The sequence below is a fragment of the Channa argus genome, chromosome 9 (genome assembly GCF_033026475.1).
Source record: "Channa argus isolate prfri chromosome 9, Channa argus male v1.0, whole genome shotgun sequence".
NCBI lineage: Eukaryota > Metazoa > Chordata > Actinopteri > Anabantiformes > Channidae > Channa > Channa argus.
The window spans coordinates 18,711,113-18,736,631 of NC_090205.1; the positions used below are offsets into that span (position 1 = coordinate 18,711,113).

General features: G+C 38.3%; 2 protein-coding genes across 2 annotated transcripts; one reads left to right on the forward strand and one right to left on the reverse strand.

The window, feature by feature from the left end:
* The first annotated feature begins 973 nt into the window (after nt 1–973).
* Nucleotides 974–16,671, forward strand: LOC137132615 (zinc finger protein 654-like). The gene is made up of 12 exons (XM_067515385.1): nt 974–1,112; nt 2,300–2,445; nt 3,956–4,037; nt 4,180–4,315; nt 5,004–5,206; nt 5,559–5,695; nt 5,961–6,102; nt 7,552–7,836; nt 7,936–9,099; nt 9,313–10,100; nt 11,776–12,830; nt 12,936–16,671. Exons 1-12 carry the CDS (start codon nt 987–989, stop codon nt 12,938–12,940), a joined length of 4,269 nt encoding a protein of 1,422 aa, XP_067371486.1. The 5' UTR covers nt 974–986; the 3' UTR covers nt 12,941–16,671.
* A 122-nt stretch (nt 16,672–16,793) lies between these two features.
* zgc:152951 (uncharacterized protein LOC569013 homolog) lies at nt 16,794–25,225 on the reverse strand. The gene is made up of 10 exons (XM_067515386.1): nt 25,002–25,225; nt 24,587–24,676; nt 23,749–23,988; nt 23,488–23,605; nt 20,902–20,975; nt 20,408–20,605; nt 19,911–20,048; nt 19,727–19,816; nt 18,930–19,073; nt 16,794–18,791 (listed from the first exon to the last, which is right to left on the reverse strand). The coding sequence occupies exons 3-10, from the start codon at nt 23,986–23,988 to the stop codon at nt 18,663–18,665; spliced, it is 1,131 nt and encodes a 376-aa protein (XP_067371487.1). The 5' UTR covers nt 24,587–24,676; nt 25,002–25,225; the 3' UTR covers nt 16,794–18,662.
* Between the last annotated feature and the right edge of the window lie 294 nt (nt 25,226–25,519).

Genomic DNA, 25,519 nt, shown 5'->3' on the forward strand with positions numbered 1-25,519 from the left:
CTTCAAACACATAAGGGTGACTGATTGTAACTTCTACTTCGAACTTTTTTCAAAACTAAAGTCATAGTTGTTGCTTCTTTTACAAAGAATGAATTTGTTAAATGGTTAAATGTAAAACATTTATTTTGCATTTTGAACTACCACCCTATGTGAACAAAAGTTTGCAAAGTGGTTCAACTACATTTATTGACAAATTGATTGTTATAAAAATAATTAGCTAATAAATTATGACATATTATTATGGTTTACTACATTTCACCACTTACTACATGAAGTGATTTAAATCAGTTTAACGTTTATCTGCTGTGGTCTTTTTTCCACACCAAGTCTCAAGGTAACACCAAACTTGATCTTATTTATAGATCTTATAAATCTTACAAATAGATTTTTCTATTATTTTTTCTAACTATTTATTACATTTAATTATTAAATTTAATTTCTCATCATTTTCACCACTTATTAGAGTCGACTAGACCTGCATACTTATGCTATCAGTAACATCAAACTCATCATATTCTTAATGCATTACTAGTAGTTTTGAACTGGAAGTAAAATTTGGAGTAGGCTACTTCCATTTTTCAAGTCGTTCATAAACTGTAGTGGAGTTACTTTAGGGTGAGCATTTTACAGCCCTTTTTGATGAGATTTTGTGTACTGATGTCATGTAAATTACACTCATTGTTGGCAATGGAGACATAAATTATTCAACATTTTGCATAAGATTAAATACTGAAGCCTAAAGCCAACTTGTAGCATTGTGACGTTCACCTCCTAAATTGTGCCGACCAATGGCCTATTTACCATGCGATTGTTCCATTTCAATAGTTGTTTATAATCTTTTACATTTTTAAAACTAACCTTTTATTCAACCAAACTAAAATATTTGCACGGGGTTGCCAGGTTGGTAGGGTTTTGTTTTGAGGGGTAGGAGGATACTATCTTACGAACCCGGCAACTTTGACTATGCGCTGGATACAGCATCAAGTATGGCGGACAGCGAAAGTGATTTAGAAACAGACGGGCTTGAATTAGCTCTGGACACACTGTGTAATAGACATTGCAGCACTGCGTCATCTCTGAAAAGCAAAGACTATTGCTCTGAGTTTTGTGAGGTATGTGAGAGTTTATTTTATTAAGTGGTCCGTCGGGTCGGTGTCTGTTTGTGGCTTATGCTACTAGCTCCCCTAGCTAAGGTTAGCCTCCAGTCTAGCTCTGTTAATGCAACTGTATAGCTAGCTTAGGTAAGACCGTGACATACAGCTCATCATAAACACAACAGAAATTGTAATGTAATGTAAACATGCATTAAATTTATTGTTGGTTCTGTTACTTTGTGTAACTTTATATGAGATACCCATGTCTGACATTTTAGAAGCTAAAGCTAATGTTTTTTAGCGACCTGTTTCACTAACGCTAGTCAACTCCAGGGGTATTGTTAACACGTGAATTATTTGAACTATACAACATGTCCTGCTTTCATAAATATAAATGGTTATGATGAAAGGCCATTTCAGGCTACCCAATGACGTTAGCTAACATACAGTAAGATTTATAGCCACTAACAGGAAACTTGATGTTTAACCATCATGTATGTTGCTAACACAATGTCAACAACAGTAGGGTTACGTTAACGTTAGCATTAATCGAACAAGGTGCTAACCGTAGCCAAAAGTGTGGAATTGTTGTAGTTATGTGTCTCGTCTGTAGGCATTCAGCATTAGATAGCCAAGTTTCAGCATGGTTTTTAAGACATGGAGATTAACAATATCCAGCCCGAATTAGCAAGGTCACTACACTGATCTAAAAACAGTGTTTGATCAATACATAATAGCTGTTGAGCTCCATCTTTTAAATAACTTGTCTCTTTACTCCATAGAGGTGTCTTTCTCTCGTAACATAGGTCTGTTAAGAGTTCTAATGTATAACACGATAAACCATGAAATACTACAACATATCACACTACTGTGGGCAAAAGAAAGCAGCAAAGCTAGATTAGTTACCATACTGCATGCACTGAATCTTATAAAGTTACAGTACTTAATTGTACCTGGTGCACTGACAATAAAGGCATTGTTTGACTCCATTAATTATATGCTCCAATATATTAAAACAAAACATGCACCATATATTGTAAACAAAATAATAACTATGAAGAAAGCATTACAGAAAGCTAATTACTTTTAATGAAATAAAATGGGTAGCGTTTGGTTATTGGAAAATGTGAGCTTAACTGTTGCATTGCATATCCTTTTTTCCAATTTTATTTTGCTTTCTCATTTTATTTGTTCTTCCTAAAAAGTTGGTTGAGGAATACACAGGGCAATGGCACGTTCCTCTGCCCCAGCTGAAGGTGTTGCGGACAGCCCTCTGCAGTTTCACCAAAGCTACTGCTGCCTTCCCTGATGACTGCCAGCACATCCACTATGTTCTCAGCAGTCTGGCGTTGTAAGTACTTTACCCGCTAACTTAATATGTTGTTAGTCTTACTAGAATGCATGGCAGTTCAGCTTTAGTGTATAAACAGTTGCTGTCATGTGGATTCATTTTACCATGAGTGAATGCAGTTGGTTTAACTGTTGTTCATTTGAATAGTGTTATCCATGCAATCTGATTTCTCTGAGTTACTTTATTTATGGTTGAGTGCAAAACTTTGCGTCCCCCAACTTTAAAATGGCAAAAAGAGTAAAACAATTTTTTTCATCACAATATTTAATATCATCATAAAATTTACACATACATGCCATTTATAATTGCCAATTAAACTAACATGCATGTCTTTGGACTGTGGGATGAAACCAGAGTACCCAGAGGAAACCCATGCAAGCACAGGAACAACATGCAAACTTCACACAGAAAGCCTGCAGCCGGTGGGTAAATTTGAACCGAGGACCTTCTAGCTGTGATGCAGCAGATCCAGCCACTGTGCTACCTTAATGCATATTCAGCTATTACAAACGTTCCTTTCATCAGAAGTTAACCAAATGGTCAAGGAGTGTATTACTAAGAGAGTTGTAGTTAAATATTAAACATTATATTAGTGCAAAAGTTTGCATTCTCCATGATAATTAAATCAACTTTAGGTTGGAAAGGAGCACTTTAAGACAGAGATGGATCAAAGTCAAGTGCTCCACAGAATAACAAAAGAGATCTTTTCTACCAGTGGCCATTAAACTGCTCAAGTCATGTCCCTTTGTTAAAAGGAGGGGGACTGGAAGGTCCAAATGGACAAACTATTATTTACATTTATCCATCTTATTTAAAACTCAATCTTATTTACATGGTCTATCTTTGTGTTTAGCTGTATTTTAGTAGTTTATATTGATTTATTTGTCTATATGGTTTCTCCTTTGTGTGGTTAAGGTGTTTTTCCTTTCTTTTGTACTTTTCCCATGGGGAGCAGCTGTAACAAAGCAACATCTGGAATCTTATATTCAGAAATGGTTTAAAAAAAATTAAGGTGATTTAAAATGTATTATTTAAGGTTATTTAAGATTTAAATAATATTGAAAATCTCTGGATAGATTTGGAGAAGGCTGTAGATGGCAAACAACCGAGCAATCTGGTAAATGTGGGCTAAAATAACACCTGAAAGAATACAAACACTGCATAGAGGATACCCGGGGGGTTAGAGGAGTATTAGATAAAATTAAGGGGGATCTAAACATTTGTATTTATATAATTTATATTATTTTACTAACTTTATTTTTATACACTCCTTGAAACTTTTTGTTACTTCTGATTGTAAATGAAAATTTGTACTAGCTTAATGTGCATGAAATACTATGTTAATAAAAAAAAAAGCATTGTTTTACTCCTATCGTGCAAAGTTTCACACTTAACTTTAAGTGCATGTGGACGTAGTCCATTCTTTGGAAGTAACACTTGTAATGGAAAGGCTCTGGGCTTGAGCTGAATTTAAAAGAGTTTTTTTAAAAACTAATGTCTTGTCTTTCAGGAGCTTCTTTGAACTGATGCTTTTTTTCAGCAAAGAAGAATTTGTGGAAGAGCCTTTAAAAGACATCCTTGATTGCTTTCAGGTGACAAAAACTGTGGTAGTGTTAACTGTTTTAGAAGGAAAATATGAACATAAGCATCTTAAAAGTCCTTGTTGCAACTGGTCATCTCATAAAAAAGTGTGTTTTGAGAAGGACGTTTGAGGGAAATTATTTTTTTTTGCAGGAGTGTCACTGTCAACTCCTTCGACACAGGAACATCCACCTTCAGCATGTGAAGCAGATCATCAAAGCAGGAGGTCCATGGGAGAATCCAGTGTTGCAAGGAATCCTAAATGAGACAGACTTGCCACTAAAAGAGGGTACGTTCCTACCTATAATAAATAGCAAATACAGAATGCATTTAGACAGCACTATGTTTTTGCATGGGGTGCACTGCTCATGTGGCCAGACTTTCTGTTGATAAGACCAATTTGTTGTTTCATCAACCGTCACTTTAATAGAAATGGATAGGTGAAGCAATGTTTATCGATAGGGAGCATCACAGGTAGTATTCTTTCCACATCACTACCACACTCAGTCCACACTCTTAGATGGAGGTTACTTGCCTTGTTCTATTGATTTGCTCTAAATACCTGCGTTGAATGCAGATTTAAAATAAAATCTACAAACATAATTCAGAATTTGGCGCCTCCAGGTGTGTGGCTGCACTATTAATAATTTTCAGTTTGATGATATCTTTGTGTGTGCTGTTTTTGTTTTTTAATAGATTATTGATCAAGTTGTCTTGCAGGCTTTCCCTGCTGTCATGGTTAGAAAATAAAAAAACAAATAACTTTTTGGTTACTTTAAAAAAAGTTTGACTCTCCTTGGCCAAACAAATTTTGTTTAAACATGCCTAAAATTTTAAATCCTTATAATTGTTAAACAAAGTCATTGGCCAGTATTAAACAATAACACCGGCCTCAGTGGAGGTGTGTTAATCTGAGCGCACACTTGTACAGAAATACCACTGTATGCGAAGCATTAATACAATTACTCCCTTTACAGTTGAGGTGTACTTGAGTTCAGAGTTACCAATATTCTTGGAGCTACGGATCCGGTATCTACAGGCCTGTGAACGAATGCAGGAGGCCATGGCCCTGGCTAAAAACTGCCTGGAAAATCGTGAAAGTGGAAAACATCTGTACTTCCATCAGGCCTACCTGACCTGCCTCTACAAGGCCTCACTGCATGAACACCTTCTCAAAGAGGTAAGAGAAGAACAGCACAGGCAAAGCAGAAAGGAGTAGCAATATGAGAAACCCATTTAGATGGCAGAGATGGACATAAAAAAGGATGATACATAGAAAGGTAAATTGTTAACAAAACCCAAAAAACATCTATGTTCAGTTTCATTGGATGATGATTCATAGACAAATATATTAATGAAGAATCCTGATGCACTTTATTAAAGGGTTTTAAAACATGCAGTCATTAAATATTATTAGAATAATGAAAAACAGTTTATTCTATTCCTGATGTCCTTCATATATGGTCATGCAATTTGGTGCAGTTTTTATTAAAAATGTGTGTGCTTCAATATGCTTTCTGTTTTTTAAATAGATGGCAGAGTTGGATGGCCATGATGCAGTAGAGATCATTTGCAACACAGAGAGTGTTGAAAAAGATGATCTCTTGTTGTCACTGTGTAAAGCTTTCCTTACCCAGCAGCTGCACAATGGAGACATGTATTACATCTGGTATGTAAGACTTTAAGACAAAAGCGTGACACTAATATTGCATTGGAATACCTCCTTGCCATTTTAATGGCCTAATTGTATCATTCTGTAAATTACCCATTGTTTGCTCAATATATCATGATGTATAAATCCCTCTGGCTAGATGTATACATTCATCAATATCTTAATTAGGTTCAGTACTTCTCTGTCCAGTTAATTTGAAATTATAACCTTATGTAGATAAAAAATATTAGACTTATGACTTGAAATCCACTGCTTCCTTTAGGGACTTAGTGTTCATCTGGAGCAGGTTGCATCTTAGGGCCCATCCCTCCAGACAAGGCTTCCTTGCCGAGTGCTTGCTGCTGGCTTCCTCAGCTACCAATGTCAGAGCTGTCTTCCCTTTCATCAAATTGGTCACCACAGAGGTGCGACATCACATCATAGTATCATCTTTTTTCATTTTCTATTACTATTGCTTGCATGCATTCTGATCTCTAATGCATTGACCCAGAAAGGAATCACTTTTGCCACATTTTGTTATGTTACAGCCTTATTTCAAAATCGACTCAATTTATTATTTTCCTCAAAATTCTACACACAATACCCCATAATGACTATGTGAAAGAAGTTTGTTTATAATCTATATATTAAATATAAAAGACGAAAACAATCACATGTACGTAAGTATTCACTGCTTTCGTTTAATACTTTGTTAAAGAAGCTTTAGCACCAATTACAGCCTCAAGTCTTTTTTGACTATGATGCTACAAGCTTGGCACCTATTTTGGAGCAGTTTCTCCCATCATTCTTTGCAGTACCTCTCAAGCTCCACCAGAGTGTAGGTTCATAGGCATTTTCAGATCTCTCCAGAGATGTACAGTAGGGCTCAAGGCTTAGCCACTCAAGGACATTCACAGATTTGTCCCGTAGCCCCTCCTTTGTTATCTTGGCTGTGTGGTTAGGGTCACTGGTATTGGCCATGTGGTGGCGAGTGGTGCCTGGTTTGCTCCAAACGTGACGCTTGCCATTCAAGCCAAAGAGTTCAATCTTTGTTTAATCAGACAAAATAATTTGGTTCCTCATGGTCTGAGAGTGCTTCAGGTGCCTTTTGACAGACTCCAGGTGGGCTGTCATTTGCCTTTTCCTGAGGAGTGGTTTCAGTCTGGCCACTCCACCATACAGGCCTGAGTGCTGCAGAGATGGTTGTTCTTCTGGAAGTTTCTCCTCTCTCTGTCGAGAAACGCTGGAGATCTTTCAAAGTAACAGTCTGGTTTGTTGTCATATCCCTCACTAAGGCCTTTCTCTCTCGATTGCTCAGTTTGGCCGGGCAACCCGCTCCAGGAAGAGTCCTGGGGGTTCCAAACATCTTCCATTTACACGTGATGGAGGCCACTGTGCTCATTGGGACCTTAAGTGCTACAGATATTTTTCTGTACCCTTCCCCAGATCTGTGTCTCACTACAATCCTGTCCATGAGAGGTCTACAGACAATTCCTAGGACTTCGTGGCTTGGTTTGTGCTCTGACATGCACTGTTAACTGTGGAACCTTATATAGACAAGTGTATGCTTTTTCAAATCTCTTTAATTTTTTATTTTTGATCATTTTAAAAGATTTAAAACAAACTTCTGTTACGTTGATATTATGGGGTACTGTTTGTAAAGTTTTGTGGAAAATAATGAATTTAATCCATTTTGGAATAAGGCTGTAACATAATGTGAAAAAAGATAAGCGCTGTGAATACTTTTTGGATGCACTGTAAACTAATTTTAGAATCATTACACATACTATGGAAAAGCAATCTTTAAACTGATTTGTTTCCCCTATCCAGGACTTTGCTTTATTTTATTCATTATTGTACATTTATTTAAACAGGTGGGTGCTGAAGGAGTCCAGGTCTGTGTAGAGCTGTGTGCCAGGGCCTTGCATCTGTGTGATTTGCAGGCTGACTCTGAAACCCGGTCACTGGTCTTTAAGACCATTGCCTTCCTGTTGCCTCATGACCTAGAAATCTGTCGAGCGTGTGCCCTGTTGGTCTTCTGTCAGGAACGCAGCCTGGAAGCTTACAGAACTGTCTGTCTGCTTTACATGCATCCAGACGAAGAGCCACATCCCCACAACAGCACTCTCAGAACCAGTGTTCGTTTCCAAATTTTGCAGGTTGGGGGGGAATCTTGTCATTGTTATAAGATATATTGACTGAAATTGCATTGCAGTGTAATTTATAAAATATAACATTTTGACATATTTGATTTCCAGATGCTCAAGGACCGTCTATGTTTTGACCCTGAGTTTTGGAATCTCCTGACCCTCAGGACCCATTGCTTAGAGTTGATGAGTGACAAGGTCATGAAGGCTGCTGTTCTAAATGAGATGAAAGAAGAAGAAAATGAATGCAATGAAAAGTTTATAAAAAATTATTGTGTAAATGATTCATGCACACAGTGTTTCAATTTATGCCAGTGTGCTGAAGTTGCATTTGTCAACCAAGACATTTCAGAAGAACAAATTTTAAATGGAAAGCCGGAGATGTGTGTTACAAATAATGCTCTTTTGAAGAGACGGAAATGGAGGAGAAGGCTCCGAAGTAGAAAACAACCTATGTCTGATGATGAGGCAGACCTTGGTGATGATCCAGAGTTCAAATACAATCTCAAATCCACATCACTGAGTAATAAGACCATGTATTCCCTGAGACGCAATTACACAAAAATGGAAAATTCTGCTTCTGCAAAGCTCCCTCTAAATCGCAAAAGAGAATACTTGTCTAGATGCGTAAAGAGCCAAATTTTGAAAAGGAAAGGTAGGAAGAAACGATGGTTGCAGGGAATTTCAAGACCAGAGCAGGTACAGACAGTCAAGGAGAAGAAGCGCAAAGTTAAAGGGAAAAAGCGGGGCAGAAAGCCTTTACAGAAACTAGAACTCTCTTACCCTGATAATGATATATTCCTTACCCACCCTGAGTGTGGTTTTGAAGAGAATCTTGGCATAGAAGATGAAAAGCAGTTAATGGAGAATGAACTTGGACCAAAGAATGAACAAAAAGATCATCATCTTAAGGAAATAGTTAAAACCGAGAAGGAAAATGGACTTATGGAACATAGTGACTTGGTCTGCTGTAGCAGTCTCCGTGAACAAACCCTGGAAGACTCTTTAAAGCAGCTTGGTTTCAAGCATGAGGCACGTCCTCTTAGTGAGCCTCCAGTTACTCTTCCTGCTATTGAAGGTGACCCTGAGCTTGATGGACCAACCTTAGAGTTGCTTGATTGTCCATTAGAGTTGTTGCACAGTTACTCCCTTAAATCCAAAAAGCCTGACGGTGAGAAACTACAATCTTCCGAGTCCTCAGAACTAGATGGGGTTAATGGTGATACAGAACAGGAGCCCCAACCCCCAGCAGAAACAGCAGTGTCAAAGTCAGAGGTCAGTGATTTCTCTTTGCTTACCATGATTTTACTTGGTTTGGTTTGTAATTGAAGGCCACATGTCATTCCAGTAACTAACTGACTAACTACTTTAGCAATAACTTGTTTCAAATCAACTGCAGTTCTACAGTCAGTTTTATATAATGTTTTGCCATCTTTTCTGATGAACTTGTAGAAATGATTTTAGTGGTTTATGTGTGTTTTTCTCCAGGTCAAAGCCAAGAGAACGTGGAAGGACAGAGTTCTCCGTACTCAACAGTATGCCCATTTGATGCACCATTGCAACTTCTGCTGCAAAGACTATAAAGGCTTAAATGTTATGCGGCATGCTCTCTCACATCTTAAGAGTAGAAAACTAAGGTGCATACTCTGTGGAAAACACTTCAAACAGCTTTCTTTTGCCAAAAAGCATGTTCTGGACCACATTGATGAAATGTGCAAGCGGAAAAGCATTAAAAATGAGCCTTGCACGAAGGACACTACAGTTGCTAATGGAGTTGTAGATGATGTAGAAAAACATAACCAGCCTGAGGATCAAAATCAGACTTACATTTCTAATGAGGTAACTATTGAACAGAAACCTGGAGGAAAAACTAAAGTGTCTAGCCTTAAGAGGGAAGAAAGAATTATCAGGAATCTCCGCACCCTTATCAAAAAGACGAATGTGCTTCATAAGAAGTCTAAGGACCCTGATGCAAGCATTTTAAGGCAGGTAGACTTCAAGGATGAACAGGTAGTCATTAAAGATGGCCTGGTGATTGTAAAAAATCCTTTGACGGAGAAAGACAGAGAAAGAGAGGAGACGGAGAAGCCAGCAGGAGAAAATGGCTACGGTGTTGAAATCACATATCAGTTGTGCCCCTCTGAGTCCTGTGATAGGGTATTCTTGAGAATCGGCACCACACTAACAAAGCATGCTATGAAATGCCATCTTAAAGAAGAAAAGGTGTTGGAAAAGACTTTTGATTGGACTAAGCATAAGTGCACTCTTTGTCCCAGGTAAGCTATACAGTATCAAGCATCCCAGAATAACTTGCAGCACCTTCAACTTCAATATGAGCGTTTTTACATACTGCAACTGATAATTGTGTGCATATACTCTCATTCTCACTCTCATTCTATTTTATTCACAATAGAAGATAAACAACATTTCAGATGTTGAAACTTGAGATATTTTTAGATATGTTTGAGATATGTTTACCATTGTGCAGCATCCCCTCTTCTTTTAACAGCTGTCTGTATATATCTGGAAAACGAGGAGACCTGTTGCTGGAGTTTTAGAAGAGAAATGTTGTCCCTTTCTTATCTGATGCAGGATTCTAGCTGCTCAACAGTCCTGGCCTTTGTTGCCAGACTTTTTGTTCTATGATGCACCAAATGTTTCATATTGGTGAAATATCTGGACTGCAGTCTGGCCAGTTCAGCACCCCGACTCTCCTGTGAAGCCATGCTCTTGTAATGGATGCAATATGTGCTCTAGCATCATCTTGCTGACATATGCAAGACCTTCTCTTTTTCTGGATGGAAGCAAATGTTGCTCATAAACATTAACTTTTCAGCATGTATGGTGCCTTTCCAGTGTGTAAGCTTCCCACACCATGGGTACTAATGCAACCCCATACCACCAGATAAAAAAAACTGGATGGTCCTTCTCCTCTTTAGTCTGCAGGAAACATCATCTATGGTGTCCAAAAAAAAAGTAAAAATTTGATTCATTTGACCATAGAACAATTTTCCATTTTGCCTCAGACTATTTCAAATGAGATTTGGCCCAGAGAACAGGGCGGCATTTGTGGATTGTTTTCACATGTGGCTTCTTCTTTGCATAATACAGCGTTAACTTACCTTTGTGTATTGGACAGTGAACTGTTTTCACAGAAACTGTTTTATACAGTTTATTACTGTAACCACAAGTGAATATAGTTTAATTGCTTTGAAATGAACAAAGACAAAATCTCCACTCATCTTGATTAAGATATTAAGATCTACTGAATTGAAACAAGAAAAAACAAAAATGACAAGGCCAAAATCATAAGCCCTCTGACAATTAATAGTCAGCAGTGTAGCATTTCTGACAGCTACCTCCTATGGTTGATCTTAGTGGCAAACTTTACAGGTAATTCAAATTGCTTGTTTTTAATCATTAACCTTGAGCTACTGCCACACATCCCATGCATTTAAACAAGCTTCCTTCTGCCTGAAGCAGCAGAACTTTCTTTGACATGTCTATGATATTCAAACGTTTTTAAAATGTTGGACCTCTGACTCTGCCCAAGTTTGTTTTTAAGGGAATATCTGAGTTCTAGAGTGATTTCTTAACTTTTTAGCATGATGAAATTCTTGCCAACAAATTAAGAGTAGTACATCTTAATCAAGTGTCCAAGTGCCACTAGCACTTCCCTAATTCAGCAGTTCCCTAATTCCTTTAAAAAGGTGTATTGCTGATTGATTGTTGACGTGTGGTTTATATGCACAAACTCATATGAGGGACGATAATTTGACCACTTCAAATTTTACTACATTTGTTAAGAAGCAAACTGTTTAAGTATGTTAACTTTTATAAATGATAAAAACATTGGGCAAAAATGCAAGGTAATGTTCCATGGTGCTTGGGGGGGCTAGTAATTTTGACCCTTACTGTAGTAAATGTGCTTACTGTACTTTTGTCCAACAGGCAGCTCCAGTTGCTCCCGCATTATAAGGATCACATGAAACTCCATGACACTCCTCTCCAGCACTTCTGCTACCACCTAGAGTGTGACCAGCGCTTCCTGACACAACAGGAATTAAAGGACCATGTCCGTACCCATAAGCCTTTCAAACCCCAGTGTCCCTTTACAGACTGTGAGAAGCTATTCTCAAGCCTTCAGGGTCTCTACGACCATGAATGGAGGCACTATATCCCAGCACCTCAAAAGGAGGAGTTAGAGCTGGGACCCACGAAACTGAACCAAAATGATGAAGCACCGTGGAAGCAGAGGGTGAAAGTTGAGGAAATATGGCTGCAGTGTAAAAAAGGCCAGCAGGGCAGTCCCATTCCTGATCATGTTGAGACTTCTAATGTTGAGGGTCTTGGGGTAATTATCAAACTTGAAGAAAAAGCTTGTGGAATAACTATCCCAACCCATGGTGAAGACCTACCCAATTCAGAGAATTTAGAAGACAAAGACAAAAACACTATAAATGGATTTGAGCATGTGACACAAACAGTTTCCACGGGATTGATCTCCAATTCCCATACTGGTGCTGCTGCAACAGCTCCAAGTAAGAAAAGTCGAAAAAGAATGCCAGTTGAGTTGGACCCCTTAAATGTAAGAGATGTTGAGGATTTGTCCACTTTGGCAGAGGGAGTCCAGCAGAAATTGGGAGAGCCACACATCACTGAGCACAAAACCTTTAGACCTGAAGATCCCTCTTATGCCACTTTTGTTAAAGCCCCCTTCATCCGGCCGCCACCCTCCACCTACTTGGATGAGTCCCTGCTCTCAATGCGAAAGAGGAGGTCTACTGATGAGGTTGCCCCTAAGAAACCTGTTTACTGGAGCCATAAGAAAAAGAAGGAGCCTGTTCCAGAGAAGGAGCAGCCAGTGGATGAGGTTGTCTCCAAGCAGAAGATCAGACATCGCTGTGACAAATGTCTTTCCTCATTTGGCAGCTCGGAAGAATTACAAAAACACCAAGCCCTAAATACTTGCTCTGCACTCTTTGGCTTTGATTCAGATGATGATAGTAAGTATTCTTAATTTACTGATTTATTAACCTATCATGCTATTGATTTGCGAATACAATCTACTTAAACCACGGAATCTTCTTTTTTTTTTTCGTTTCTTGTAGGTTAGGGTAGTAGTGTGTGAAGAGGAAGTGCAACTGGATTGACTAGCATACCGTGGTACCTGGCTCAGGGCAAGCCCAGCATAAATGAATACTGGAACCCTTTCTCAGTGCTCAGATACAATACTTGCAGTCGCAAGAAAAAGTAAATGGTAAATGCGAATGCACTTGTATAGCGCTTTTCACTCAAAGCGCTTTACACTGCTTCTTATTCAACCATTCGCATTCACAATCACACACACACCGATGGTGGAGCTGCTATGCAGCTGGCAACTAAGTTGGGGTTCTGTGTCTTGCTCAAGGACACTTTGACACGTGGGAATTGAACCAACAACTGTGAGATTGGTGGACAACCGCTCTACCTTCCTGCGCCACAGTCGCCCCTGTAATGGCATGTTTTCCAGTTTCCTGGTTTTCTGCATACATTGGTTATGAAATGTGACATGATCTTCCCCAGAGTCCCAAATCTAAACAAGCACAACATTTCTAAGCTGATAACACAAGCATATATGATCTTTAGTGTCTTAAATAAACACACCTATTCAAAATACAAAGCAGTGGTGGGAAAAGTAACGACAACAGCGTTTTAATAACAGGGTTAACCATCTTTGAGAGCAATACCTTCGAGTAAGTGCTTCCTGTAGCTGTAGATTAGAACTGCACAACATTCAGGAGAAATTTTGCACCATTCTTCCTTACTGAACTACTTCAGCTCAGATATGTTGTTGGCACGTCTAGTGTGAATGGCTCTTTCGAGGTCATTTCGAGCAAGTCTATTGGCTCGAGGTCTAAGCTCTGTAAGGGCCACTCCAAAAGGCAGATTTAGTGTCTATGAAGCTATTCTGTAGTACAATTACTTTGTCCTGCCGCATCACCCAGCTTCTTCTTAGCTTAAGATTGTGGACAGCCAGCCTGACAGTATCCTCTAAGATACCTTGGTACCCCCCCCCCCCCCCCCCCCACAATGGCAAGCACCCCAGGTCCAGACCCAACAAAGCACCCTCAAATTATGATGCTGCCTCCACCGTGCTTCATTTTTAGGATGATGTTTTCTTGTTGGTACATGATTGTCTTTTGATACTATATGTACTGCTATGTTCTTCTCAAACAACCCTACCTTCCATCTGTCTACAAGTTGTAGTCTTTTGGTCATGACATTATTCTGATTTTACGCAGCCCGCTCCCTAGTGCAAAGTCCGGATTATCTCCAACCGAAGTTATTTGTGAACAGAAGAGGTAATACTCTGGAGAATTCAACATGAGTGAGTGGGCGTGTTAATTATGTCCATTCCCTTCGATTGCCATGAAACCAGGCAAATACAAACACCCGAAGGTGACTCATTCATTCAGCCCAACAATAATGTTGATCTGGAAGGACAACGATAAGGGCAGACATGGAAATCCTCAAACAAATACAAGGAACAGCATGAGATTCTGTGTTATATGACCAGATTACAAAGCAAAACACCGTCACTTCTGCAGCTTTGTTTTTGCGCCATGTTCTGCCCCCTGCTCGAAGTGCCCAATTACATGGAATATTTCTTAACATCTGAGAACACATCTAACAAGGACAATCTTCTGATGTTCGCTACAAGTCTGAAAGGCAATGTCAGTCCAGACAATTTCAGGACCTGATCCTCCTGACACTCTCTAGAGTTCATGTCTAAAATAGGCTTAGGATTCTTTTTCACCTCACTGAGCATTCTGTGCCTTTTGGAGTGATTTTAAACAGACCCCCTCTTTTTATGGAGAGTAGCTCCAGGTATACAATATGTATTACCTCTTGACTTGTTGTTGTTGTTTGGACTAGGTTAGGTTGCTTACCAACTCCAGTTGATGTAAAGAGGCTAGAAGCCTAGTGTTCCCATTTTAATTTTTACCATTACTTTGAATGTATAATGGGTGTCTTCAATAAATACACCAAAGATTATGACTATTTTATTAGTCTACAATTATTGTTTAATACTTTTGTGAATATCAGATTTCATTATATGGCCAATTTATGCAGAAAACCAGGAAATTGAAATTGCATTTTTATTGGTTAAATTATTGGATTTTAAAGCTATATGCCATGATGGTTAATTAGATGATTTTATTTATTAATAGACCCTTTGAAGCAATAATTATGACTTTAATTTTAAGTGATTACCTTAAAATGTATTGTTTGTTCTTCAAAACATGAGTGTGCACTTTGTCAAATTTGTAAAACAATGGTATAAATCAGTCAGTCTTAATATGATATGATATTTATTGGTTATAAAAACATACAACATATAGCCATAAAATAACTTCCCACAGATCACAGTATTTCAGTTTTTAGGGTACCGAATTCCAAGACTGAAACACATATGCTGGACTCACTATACTGTAGCACAGTTCTACTACTACTACAGAACACTATACACCATTCAAGCATAACACTATGACAACCTGTGTTATTTAATTCAATCTAATATGGTGGGTCTGCTATGAATTCTACTTTTACAAGGTTATAATATCTTTTTATTTTAGAGTGAAACTATACGAACGGCGATAATTCTACTGTGTTTTTATTATTGAGGTCAACGTGGGTAGTGGAATCATAAGAAGAGATTGTCATGTTTTGGCAACTGTCATTTGGAATCCCATCAATGTATTTGCATTCATAGAATGCCATTATTGACGCCACTATACATGTTTCAACCAGACTTTTAAGCTTATTCATTTGCAAATACTGACAAACTTAATTCAGTCTGTAAGTTTTTTCTAAATAGGTTAAAGAAAATATTTAAAGCTGACAGAGTTCAGGTCTGTCTGATCTGATTCATTAATGCTATTTTGGGTGTAGCTTGCATAACACTAAATGTCAGATCAGTCATGGCTTTGCAGTATTAAAACAATAAGGAATTACATTTGTTTTTGTTTTTTTCATCTGAGACAAATCTGCAATTTTGCCCCCTCAGCTGTGCGTTACATGATGCTTGAAACAAGGCAACATTAACAGCTCCAGCTTGTAATTTCAAAAACTATTTTGTCCAAAGAGTGCAATTTTTTGTTGCATTAACTATTGTAAAACATGGTGACTGATGGTGAAATCTGATTGTGTGCTGCCACCTCCAGTTAGCATGTGTAGTCTTCCAAATAAGTCATCTAACACTCTGAGCTTTGGTCTTTGTTGCATTTGTTGCCACTGTTAATTCTGAATCCCACAAACACAAGTTTACAGCAAATTTAAAAACTATAAGAGGGGGTGTTTTGGGATTGTGTATGGGCTGCTGTTTTTCGTTAGGCAAATTGGGTTTCCTTGCATCTGTTGATCATGGTATGAGATAAATAATTTAAGTCATGAAAAACATGGTCCAGTTGTCTGTAAATCTGCCTTCACAATCATTAATTCCCTGTACAGCACATGAATTATTTTCAATTTTATCAGTGCCAAGACTAAATCAGTGTTGGACCGAGGGAAAGGTAAACATCAATAATACAGTACCAGTTTGCTTTTTAATTTCTGTTTAACTCAATGATTGTGCATTACATTATGTAGAATATTTTACATTGGTTGGTTGATATGTGTACAATTTTGAGATGGTTGATTGATTAACCTTTTTAAATGTAATGTTTTTGATTGTGCACTTAAACCTGCATATTTATATGTACAAATGTCAATAGATTGGATTTGTAAAGGTAATAAGTATTTCTGATCTATTTTTCTTAAAGAAACACTGATACATTTGTTTGAATAAACAAATGATGAATCAAAGTCTTTTTATATATTTATATACTCGAACAACCAAATATTGTTTTGGTGTTTTTTGTTCCTCCACTGTCTTGTTTCAAAGAACAGGTTAAATCCAGTGAGATGATACAGTAAAATAGACTGACTCAATACAGCATACACTTTATTGTAGTTTAGGCAGACTGCATTGCATATTTTCTGTACATAAACATATTGCTTTATTAATGACCAGAACAGAGGGAAATAGACATTTAGAATTGCCAGTTTAAAATGTTTTGCATGTTATTTTCCTGATGAGGTAATTTTACAAAAGAATGAGACTTGTCAGTATAAGTCTATAAATTCTGTTCTCACATTAGCCCACAAAACATCTTCCCTTTTTGTTTTAATTTCCCAGTAATAGAGTTAATACTATTGAAGCAAATGAAACACATGTCACTAAAGGCTTGTATTCAAAGAGTAAGTGAAGTCAGGTAAAACTGGGCAATGTTTAAATGTATTGCTCATTTTAGTTGACAGTCTAATTACGTCTGGATTTACCAGCCGTAATAGTAAGAATTTACAGGGTTGTATTCTATTATGTCTAATTGTTTAGTTCTCACAATTTGTTAAAGCTAAGCTTTCAGACAAAGAAAGGACAAATAAGTGGTCCTGCTACAGACCAGCATTCAAGATCTAGTATGTCATGCCTTCCAGTTTTAACACATCCAAATTTAACCATTTGCTTTGGTTTAGTTTGTATTTTAAATACAAGGAAACAGTTGTAATATGCAGAATGTGAAAATGGCTCCATAAAATATGCTGAACTTTTTTGTGATAGTGCTATCTTACTTTGTGCTACATGGAAGACACAAATATCAGAATATTTTCATTTGAGCCCAAAAATATTAACATAAAATCTGTCTTAGGAGGAGATAATGTAATGATTTGAAAAATGAATCTTGAAAAAGCTTAAGACCAAATGAAACAGAAAAAAGGTCTTTTAGGTGAGAAACTAAAGCTGACAACCTATAACCTAAAAGTGCTACATTTAATTGCATTTACAACAAATGATTTGGTAATCAAAATTTTTCAAGGCAGGGTTAGGAGGTTTTTTTTTGTTTCTCCTGACATGCTAGAATACTGCAGAAACAGATTATTTTTATATAAACCATCAAAGAATATTTTTCTTGGTGAGAAAAGTACAAATGTATCTGAGCAGCATTCCAAGGTAACGATAAACATGCAAAGTGTCAAAGAGCATCCCCAAATTGTGTTATTTTGATAAACATTTAAATAATTGAAATACTAAATGACTGTTTAAAACACAGTCAGTCAAAAACATGGAATATGATATAGGCTCACATGATTACCAGGAGAAGCACAATAGCATCAGAGGTTAGGATTAAAATTTAAGTCTAAGTGGTGGTGAGCATGGCCCTTGGGAGATTACCAGCCTCTTGCTGCTACTCTGGTACACTACCTGCACATGGTCCGACAGCATGCCCTTACGAGACTGCATTTGTCCAGTGATAAAGTGCTTGATAATGGGTAACTGCCCACTGGTTAAAAAAGTAATAAAGGTAAATCTTCAAAAGCTAACTATATGTGGTTTTACAGCCACAATCAGTATTTTCAGGATATCCTTAATATCCATTTCCTTTAAGTGTTAGAACTGAAGAAGAAGTTAGGATTTTTTTTTTTGCTCTGTAGAATGCCAACATCATCCTCTAGATTGCAAATGTTGCTGAAAGGAGGGACCAGCTTTTTTTCAGTTCACTACACGGTTTTGTGAGTTCAAACGTTTTGCTATGGCTTGTTTGAGACTGGAATGAGTTAAAACCAACAAAACGTCAAAGTATAGTTATAATAAGCCTAGTTCTAAGTCTGTTTTGCATAATATATTAGCACGACTGGGTAGCAGTGGACTGCAGTTGACCAGGGGTTGCCAACCTTCTGGAAGTAGATGCAACCCAGCATTAAGTGGACAGATGTAAGGAAACTGTTTAAAGCTAAACGTCTGTGTATTTGTGTGTTCAGTGTGTGCTGTTGGAGCTCCAATCATAGGGGAGGAAGCTGATTTTGGTCTTCCCAGCAGAAAGGACACCCTGCAAGCTGGCCTTCTTCGGAGAGTCACCCATGTGATCCAGCACCCACTTCAGCAGCTATGAGAGACAGAGTGGAAGCAAACACACAGTAAGGTTAACAAAATTTAAATGTGTACAATCAAAACGATGACGATTAAATAAAATTACTGATGTATCAAAAGTGGATGCTGTGTCTGCAGCTGCCGTTAACTCTACCTTCTCATCAGTGCCTCCAAAGTCAGCCTTGTACCACTTGAATATCTGACTGAGTCGCACTTCTCTTTTCCCAGAATCCACCACACAGCCATTGTCGTTCTCCAGGAAGGCTTCAGCTGCTGTGCGGAGTTGGCTGTCAATGTCCTGATAAGTTCGAGTAGATCAAACTTCATGCCACACCAAACAAGCTCTTAGCTCTCATTACCGCATATGATGTGTAATTGAAGAGTGTCACATGCCTTAAATTTCTCATTAAAATAAACCAATTTGGGTTTTTTTCTTCAGAATTGACAAGGTCGGCTAAAAGTTATGCAGGGTCACAAACAACATGAGCAACAAAGCTTTTTACCATTGAAAAATAGTATGTTTTCTTGGTTCACTCACTTAGCACCAAGAAATGTGCTCTATCACAAGCCCTGCTGGAAACATTTATCACCTACTGATATAAACTCACAATGTCTGGTCGTTATTTTCAAAGATGAAGCCTGAACAATACTTAATTTATACCTACAGGTCTAAAGATGGCATAACAGTGTAACGAATGGGCTATTAATACATATCAGGACACCACAAGAGTTTAATCTATTACTCTATTGTGCTCTTTAAATCTCCGTGATTTTGGCTGAACTCACTATTTAATAAATCTAACTGCATAAACAATAGCTCCATTAAATTAACACAAGGTCAAATAAGCCATTTTTGTTCATATAGATGAAACAGAAGTAAATTTAAGATGTAAAAGGTGTGCATCAAGAAAACATATAAATGTACATTGAGTGTTTCTGGAATCCCCTTACCTGTGGAGTGTATGTTTTAATAGGGGGGCAGCCCTTAGCACCACAGTTCAAGGCAAAGTGAATGAGTGGCTCAGCGTCAGGAAGAGCCACCTAGTGGACAACATAGGAAATTAAATCATCAATACTAACGAGTGTAGATGCTGAAAACATGAAATGTGCAGCTATAAATACATAGAATCAATACTTGTAGCCGTGGGTCCGATTTGGAGAAGGGGCGTCTGAGCTGTGCAACACCTTTTCTGTTCCCCCTCAGAACGCCATTCTCAATGTCCTGTAATGTGAACACTTCTCCCCCAATCAGGTAGCTCACATAATTGAAGAACTATAAAACAGGACATAGATATATAGATTTTAATGAAATGCTTTCCCTTTTTTCAAAAGTGCCCACCCTCAACTTCAGTAAAGAAATATAAGACTGAATACTTCCACTTACCCATAAGTTTGCATGATAATACTGTACGTACAGTCATTGAAGAGGGCTGTATTAGATTGCATTAAATTGTATGGGTGTACCTAATAAAGTGCCCAGTAAGTGAAAGCACACCAGATCATTTTAAGGTCTTGGGGGTTCTAGGAACACCTGTAAGGGAACTCTATAGGGACTTATTGTAAGGTGGTAAGACTGGACATGTAGTTTTGGAAAACAGTGTGGCAACTATGAGTGCAGCTATGTGATCCTACCCTGTATCTTTGCCACATGTTGGTGGGAGCCCCCAGGCGCAAGTACCCGTGGATGACCAAGGCGTTGTAGATGTTTATGAAAAAGGCCAGTTTCTCCTCCCGACTCAGGGAAAGCAGCTCCACCCTCTGCAACTGAATGGCTAACTCACAGTAACGCTCAAATGCAGGGTTCACAGATAGGCCTTTGTAGTCCACAGACTGTGGGAGCAAGGAGAACACATACATACACCTTATTTCTCCTGTAAAAATGCCTTCACACACAAAAAACATTATAATAACATAATAATAATACTACTATTTGGACGACGACAGCGAAGAAAAAAAAACCTGTGCATCCCTTTGCTTTTTCTATGGAGGAACAAATAACCTGCACAATGCACAGCACACACTCCACGTGCACTTTCATAAACAACCCTGCAGTCACAAACCCGACGTTCGTACAGATGAAAACACTCAGGGAGTCAGAAGCCTTCTGTAGCCAATGAGAAAATTACCGTGCCATCAGTAGAGAGATGCTCAGAGAATAATTTCAGTATCATCTCCCGTAAAAGCAAAGAGAGCTCAGCAGCTGAGAGAAAGAAGAGGAGAGAGAGATGGTTAATGTCTGAAGCTGTCAATTGTTTTTGCTAGTGGTGATATAAATCAAACTGATATCTGATTGGTGAGAGCAAGAATCAGGCTAACCTTCATGTAGAACACATTTTTAAAAACATTACTGTGGGAGAAAGACGTTGCAGATAAAGAGAAAAACAGCCAAGCATAACACCACTCAGTGTGATAATGTCTATAGCACAGCACAGATTAGTTAGTAAGTCAGCCAGAAGAGGGATGCAAGAGATACTAATACAACAATACAGAGCCAAACATTACGCATCAATACCAACCCCCCCCCAAAAAAACCTGGAAGCTGGAAAAGCTGGAAAAAGAGTCAATTGGGAAACACTTTATATACAAGATCACATTGCCCAAAAAATAAAAATAAATAAACAAACAAATAAACACACACACACACACACACACACACACACAAACATGCAGCATAATGTTGAACCTATGAAAAACCTTAACATCCACTTTTTAGCGTTTGCTTGTTTTCAATTCGTATTTGTTGGACTTCGTGAGCAGGTAGATTTTGTTCAGTTTACATGGCAGCAAATGTGACAACTGAACAAACACCATCTACAATTGGAGACTGGACCTTGTATTGGAAAGTGCTGTAATAAGTAGTAACTGGACTTTACACGATTTTTATTTTATGACTACTACAGGTAACTTTAAAGTCAGAAATAGACTTCCATGATCATACATCATCAAAGCCATCATAGAGGTTAGAGAGTTGCAGGACGGGATTGGAAGGTTAACCGCTAACTGGAATGTCCAAAGCCTGTCGTGACCTACCCTGTAGGGTACTGCAAACTGCTGTCTGTGTTATATTGAGGGTTGGATTCATCCTCCAGCAGCCTGTACAATGTGCCCATACTTTCTCTCCTTTCTCCAAACCTGCAATCCCCCTGCCCACATCTACTGTACACACACACGCCGTACTTTTTCTGCAACAGTATTACAATCCTTAGCCCTAGCTAGCCCACAAATGGCCACAGTCAGTGGGTGACACATTCGGATTAAACAATACTTGAATCAAGACATTCTGAGATAAATTAGTGAGTTTCCAGACTGTTCTCCTAACTCCTACAAAATCACTGAGTCTACAGCTTTACCCATGACCTTCTCTTTCTGCAGCCAGTTAACCACCTGAGAAGCTCTTACTGTATAGTCAGCCCCCTCCCATGACTGCCAGTCACAATGCCATGTACGAGGTCCTCTCCCAGGTCTACCAACTCGTGTCTCTCACACGCTCTGTAACTCTGTGAGGGAAATACACCAAGTCACACATGTACAAACAAACCAAAATACATATGTTCACTCCACAGGCAAGAAATAATATGTTAAGTCCAGCATGTGCACAAAAATATCTGTGTGGTGAGGAAAAGATCACCTGAACTTTGTCAGGTCATACAGCTGCTTTACATTTTTAGAAAGACATGTTTTGGAGGAAGAAATTTATAATGTGAATATATAATGTGAGGTAAAAACATGGTGTTCCTTTGGGGAAAAGGTGCATTGTAACTAATTGTTTTTGTTTTTTTTACATTTTGACTAGTGGAGGCTGGAAGGTGTCATGGAGAAACAAAATGTAATTTATGCTCTAACCTAAATGTTTTCTATACACACAATTTGTTTTTTTTGCATCAGAATGAATATTTTATGAGCACAAAGTTCCGCAATTAGATCATTTTCTATTTGAACATATGTTCAAGGGGTGTCAAACATAACACTATGCTGTTAAAAAAAAAGTATATTTATAACATTAAGTGGATCTGTAAAAAACTCCTGCTGCTATGGCCACTTACTTTAGCAGTAGGAGCAGAAGTTACAGGATGGTCTGGCTGATTGATATTGACCTGTTACTACTTACAATGAGGTTGCTAATACTGGATCAAAGCTAACACAAACAGCTGTGTATGTGCCCCAGAGGACAGACTCCGTTTACACTGCAGGGAGCTCAATAATCACATCTGTGGGGCAGCCGGGTGCTGCCAAGCTCACCCAGAGTATCTAGTTTCCTGTATCAACTGTCTGTGTTAGCATTAGCAACATGAGAGGATCATCCACACATAACCTGCTGTTACCCAAACATACTATCGTGCCAGCCCTACTTTATAACCACTGTGTTCTTGGCTCATCTTCAGACAAAGATGACTATGCAAAGCCAGCACTGCTGCCTCTGGTTGACTCTCACTTTGAATGCTGGATGAAAGCTTCTTTGTTTATAACCACAGCTGTTAGACAATGGCTCTTACTACAGTTCACAAGTTAAACTCAAATGAAGAGTGTTTCCCCCTCAGTTTGGTTGACAATGCATCCCAAACTAACCTGAAACAGATCTTGTGTCGAACGAGTGATTGAATATTGCACAATCAACCAAATGAGAAAACATTTCACTACGCTGTATAAATGGCACTAGATTTGGTAAATAGTCTGGTGGAAGCATTAACTCAATAATTACGATAACTTCTCACTTCCATCAGTCTCTCTAGCTGTGTCCTCTGACTGACTGTCCTCTGGTAGAGGTGGAGCATCTGCTGGAAGAGCCTTTTCCTTGACCAGACACACCAACCTCTGAAGTTCATCAGGAGCCTGAAAGGAAGAAATGAATGAATTTGTTGCACGCAATTCGAAACAAAGCTAGATGCAACAAGAAATATCTTAGTAAAAAAACATACATTAGACCAATTTTCAATGGGATAAGAGTTTCTTTTTAGGTTTCTCCCCCTTCTCACCAATTTCTGCAGTTCATCGTTGCCTCCAACATGAACATTATTAAAGAAGATCTGAGGGACTGTGCTGCATCCTGTCAGCTCTTTCAGCCTGGCCCTCAGCTCTGGATGCCTGCCCACATCTACGTCACATAATGGTACGTCTAAAAGCCCGAGAGCAGCTTTAGCCTGCACACAGTGTGAGCAGCCCTGGATGGAGTACACTGTTACTCGACCCAGAGCACGGCTCTCAATCTCTCCCATCTGCAGCAATAAAGACAAGAGTAGTACAAAGAGGTTTGAGCTTTAGTAACCCAGAGATATTCAGGTCCATTATTTGTACAGGTGTCCATTTTGGCAAAAGTGTATTTGTCTTTCTGCTTGTGGGTACAAGTACGGACAGTAGATGATTTATCTGCCATATCCTAGCTATTATTTATCTGCCATATCCTAACTATGCCTAGTTATGAACCTATGTAAAGCAAGGCTTATTGGGGTTGCTCTATATTCATTTTGTGTTCCCTGGAAGAGAACCCAATATTCTGCTGCCTTTTTGTTGTATAAGGGTTCTTATGAGCAGCTGAGAGTTTTAAACCATTTCTCTTTCAGTACTTTGTTACTTCTAGAGGTAACTATGACGAGTTAAAGAAGTCAATTTGCCAGACTGGGAAAATTTTTGGTGTAATTGCCAAGCTGCTCATTTCTGGACATTTCCTTGAATTAAAGGGCAGGCCAGTGTGAAATATTCATAACTAGGTTTGTATGTAGTTATCCAGTGGCACAGTACAGTTCCTTATTTACTCTGACCCAGTGTTTGGGTAGGAGTCAGTCAATAGCAGTCTAGTGTTGGATCAAAACAAACCTTTTTGTGGATTTCACTTTATCAACATGAGTCCAAGTCCAAAGATTCGTCCCGATTTCTAAGCAGCTTTGCCTTCTTTTCAAAATATACCTGTAGTTTGTACAAGAAATGCGTAAGCAATAGATCTCACAAGTTTCTTTGACTTTAACACGGAACATTAATTCACAACACAATTATTCAAGCTTTTATGGAGTTTGTAATGAGAGTATGTTAAGCATTTAATAACTTATGAGCGAATTAAATAAAAACCTACCAACAACAATTAAATAATTGCACAAGCCTCTTAGCAACATGTAAGTTACCATTTAACGTGGGATGGAGCGTTAGCCTCACGGCATATACGCTAAATGACAATACAGCATTTAATTACTTTCTGTGGATAATATTATATTAGCAAATGATAACATTACATTACCTCTCAGCGTTTGTCTCCCGTGGTTGATACGTGACTACAGAGGACGGGTTGAACAATGGTCCTCTTTCATCAAATACTTAAAACATGGGTTAATGGATACGTATAATGCCATAAACAATAAATAATTTCCCACCTGCAGCAACAGCCCTCAACCACTCGCAGCACGGGCTAGCCCATGTTAGCTGCTTCACGCTTGCTAAGAGAGCTAGCTTGTCTTATGATTCCTTCACGGGCTCTTCGTAAACACAATAATTTAAACAACTTCTAGAAATGTTAACGCATAATCCAATGAAATTTAGATGTTTTGACTATATATTGCCTTTAAAAACTGTAGTACAAAATGTCAAAATAGTAATTATACAGTTAAGTACATTGGATTGTTTCAGTATACGAGTGTATGGTGGCTTGAATTGTGTTGGCAGATGTTGGCGAAGTAAAGCTATTATAAAGTCTTTCCCTTACGAAATATATATTTTCTTTGTATGCTTTGTATGCTTAGAAATTATTAGTAGATTGCG

Coding starts and splice junctions, on each gene's coding strand:
- LOC137132615 (XM_067515385.1), top strand. CDS start 987: ATGGCGGACAGCGAAAGTGATTTAGAAACAGACGGGCTTGAATTAGCT. Junction 6,103..7,551: donor TCAAATTGGTCACCACAGAG/GTGCGACATCAC, acceptor TTATTTAAACAG/GTGGGTGCTGAAGGAGTCCA. Junction 7,837..7,935: donor TTCGTTTCCAAATTTTGCAG/GTTGGGGGGGAA, acceptor TTTGATTTCCAG/ATGCTCAAGGACCGTCTATG.
- zgc:152951 (XM_067515386.1), bottom strand. CDS start 23,988: ATGGGAGAGATTGAGAGCCGTGCTCTGGGTCGAGTAACAGTGTACTCC. Junction 20,976..23,487: donor AGCTAGAGAGACTGATGGAA/GTGAGAAGTTAT, acceptor TCTTTCTCTCAG/CTGCTGAGCTCTCTTTGCTT. Junction 20,606..20,901: donor ATCTCTCTACTGATGGCACG/GTAATTTTCTCA, acceptor TTGCTCCCACAG/TCTGTGGACTACAAAGGCCT.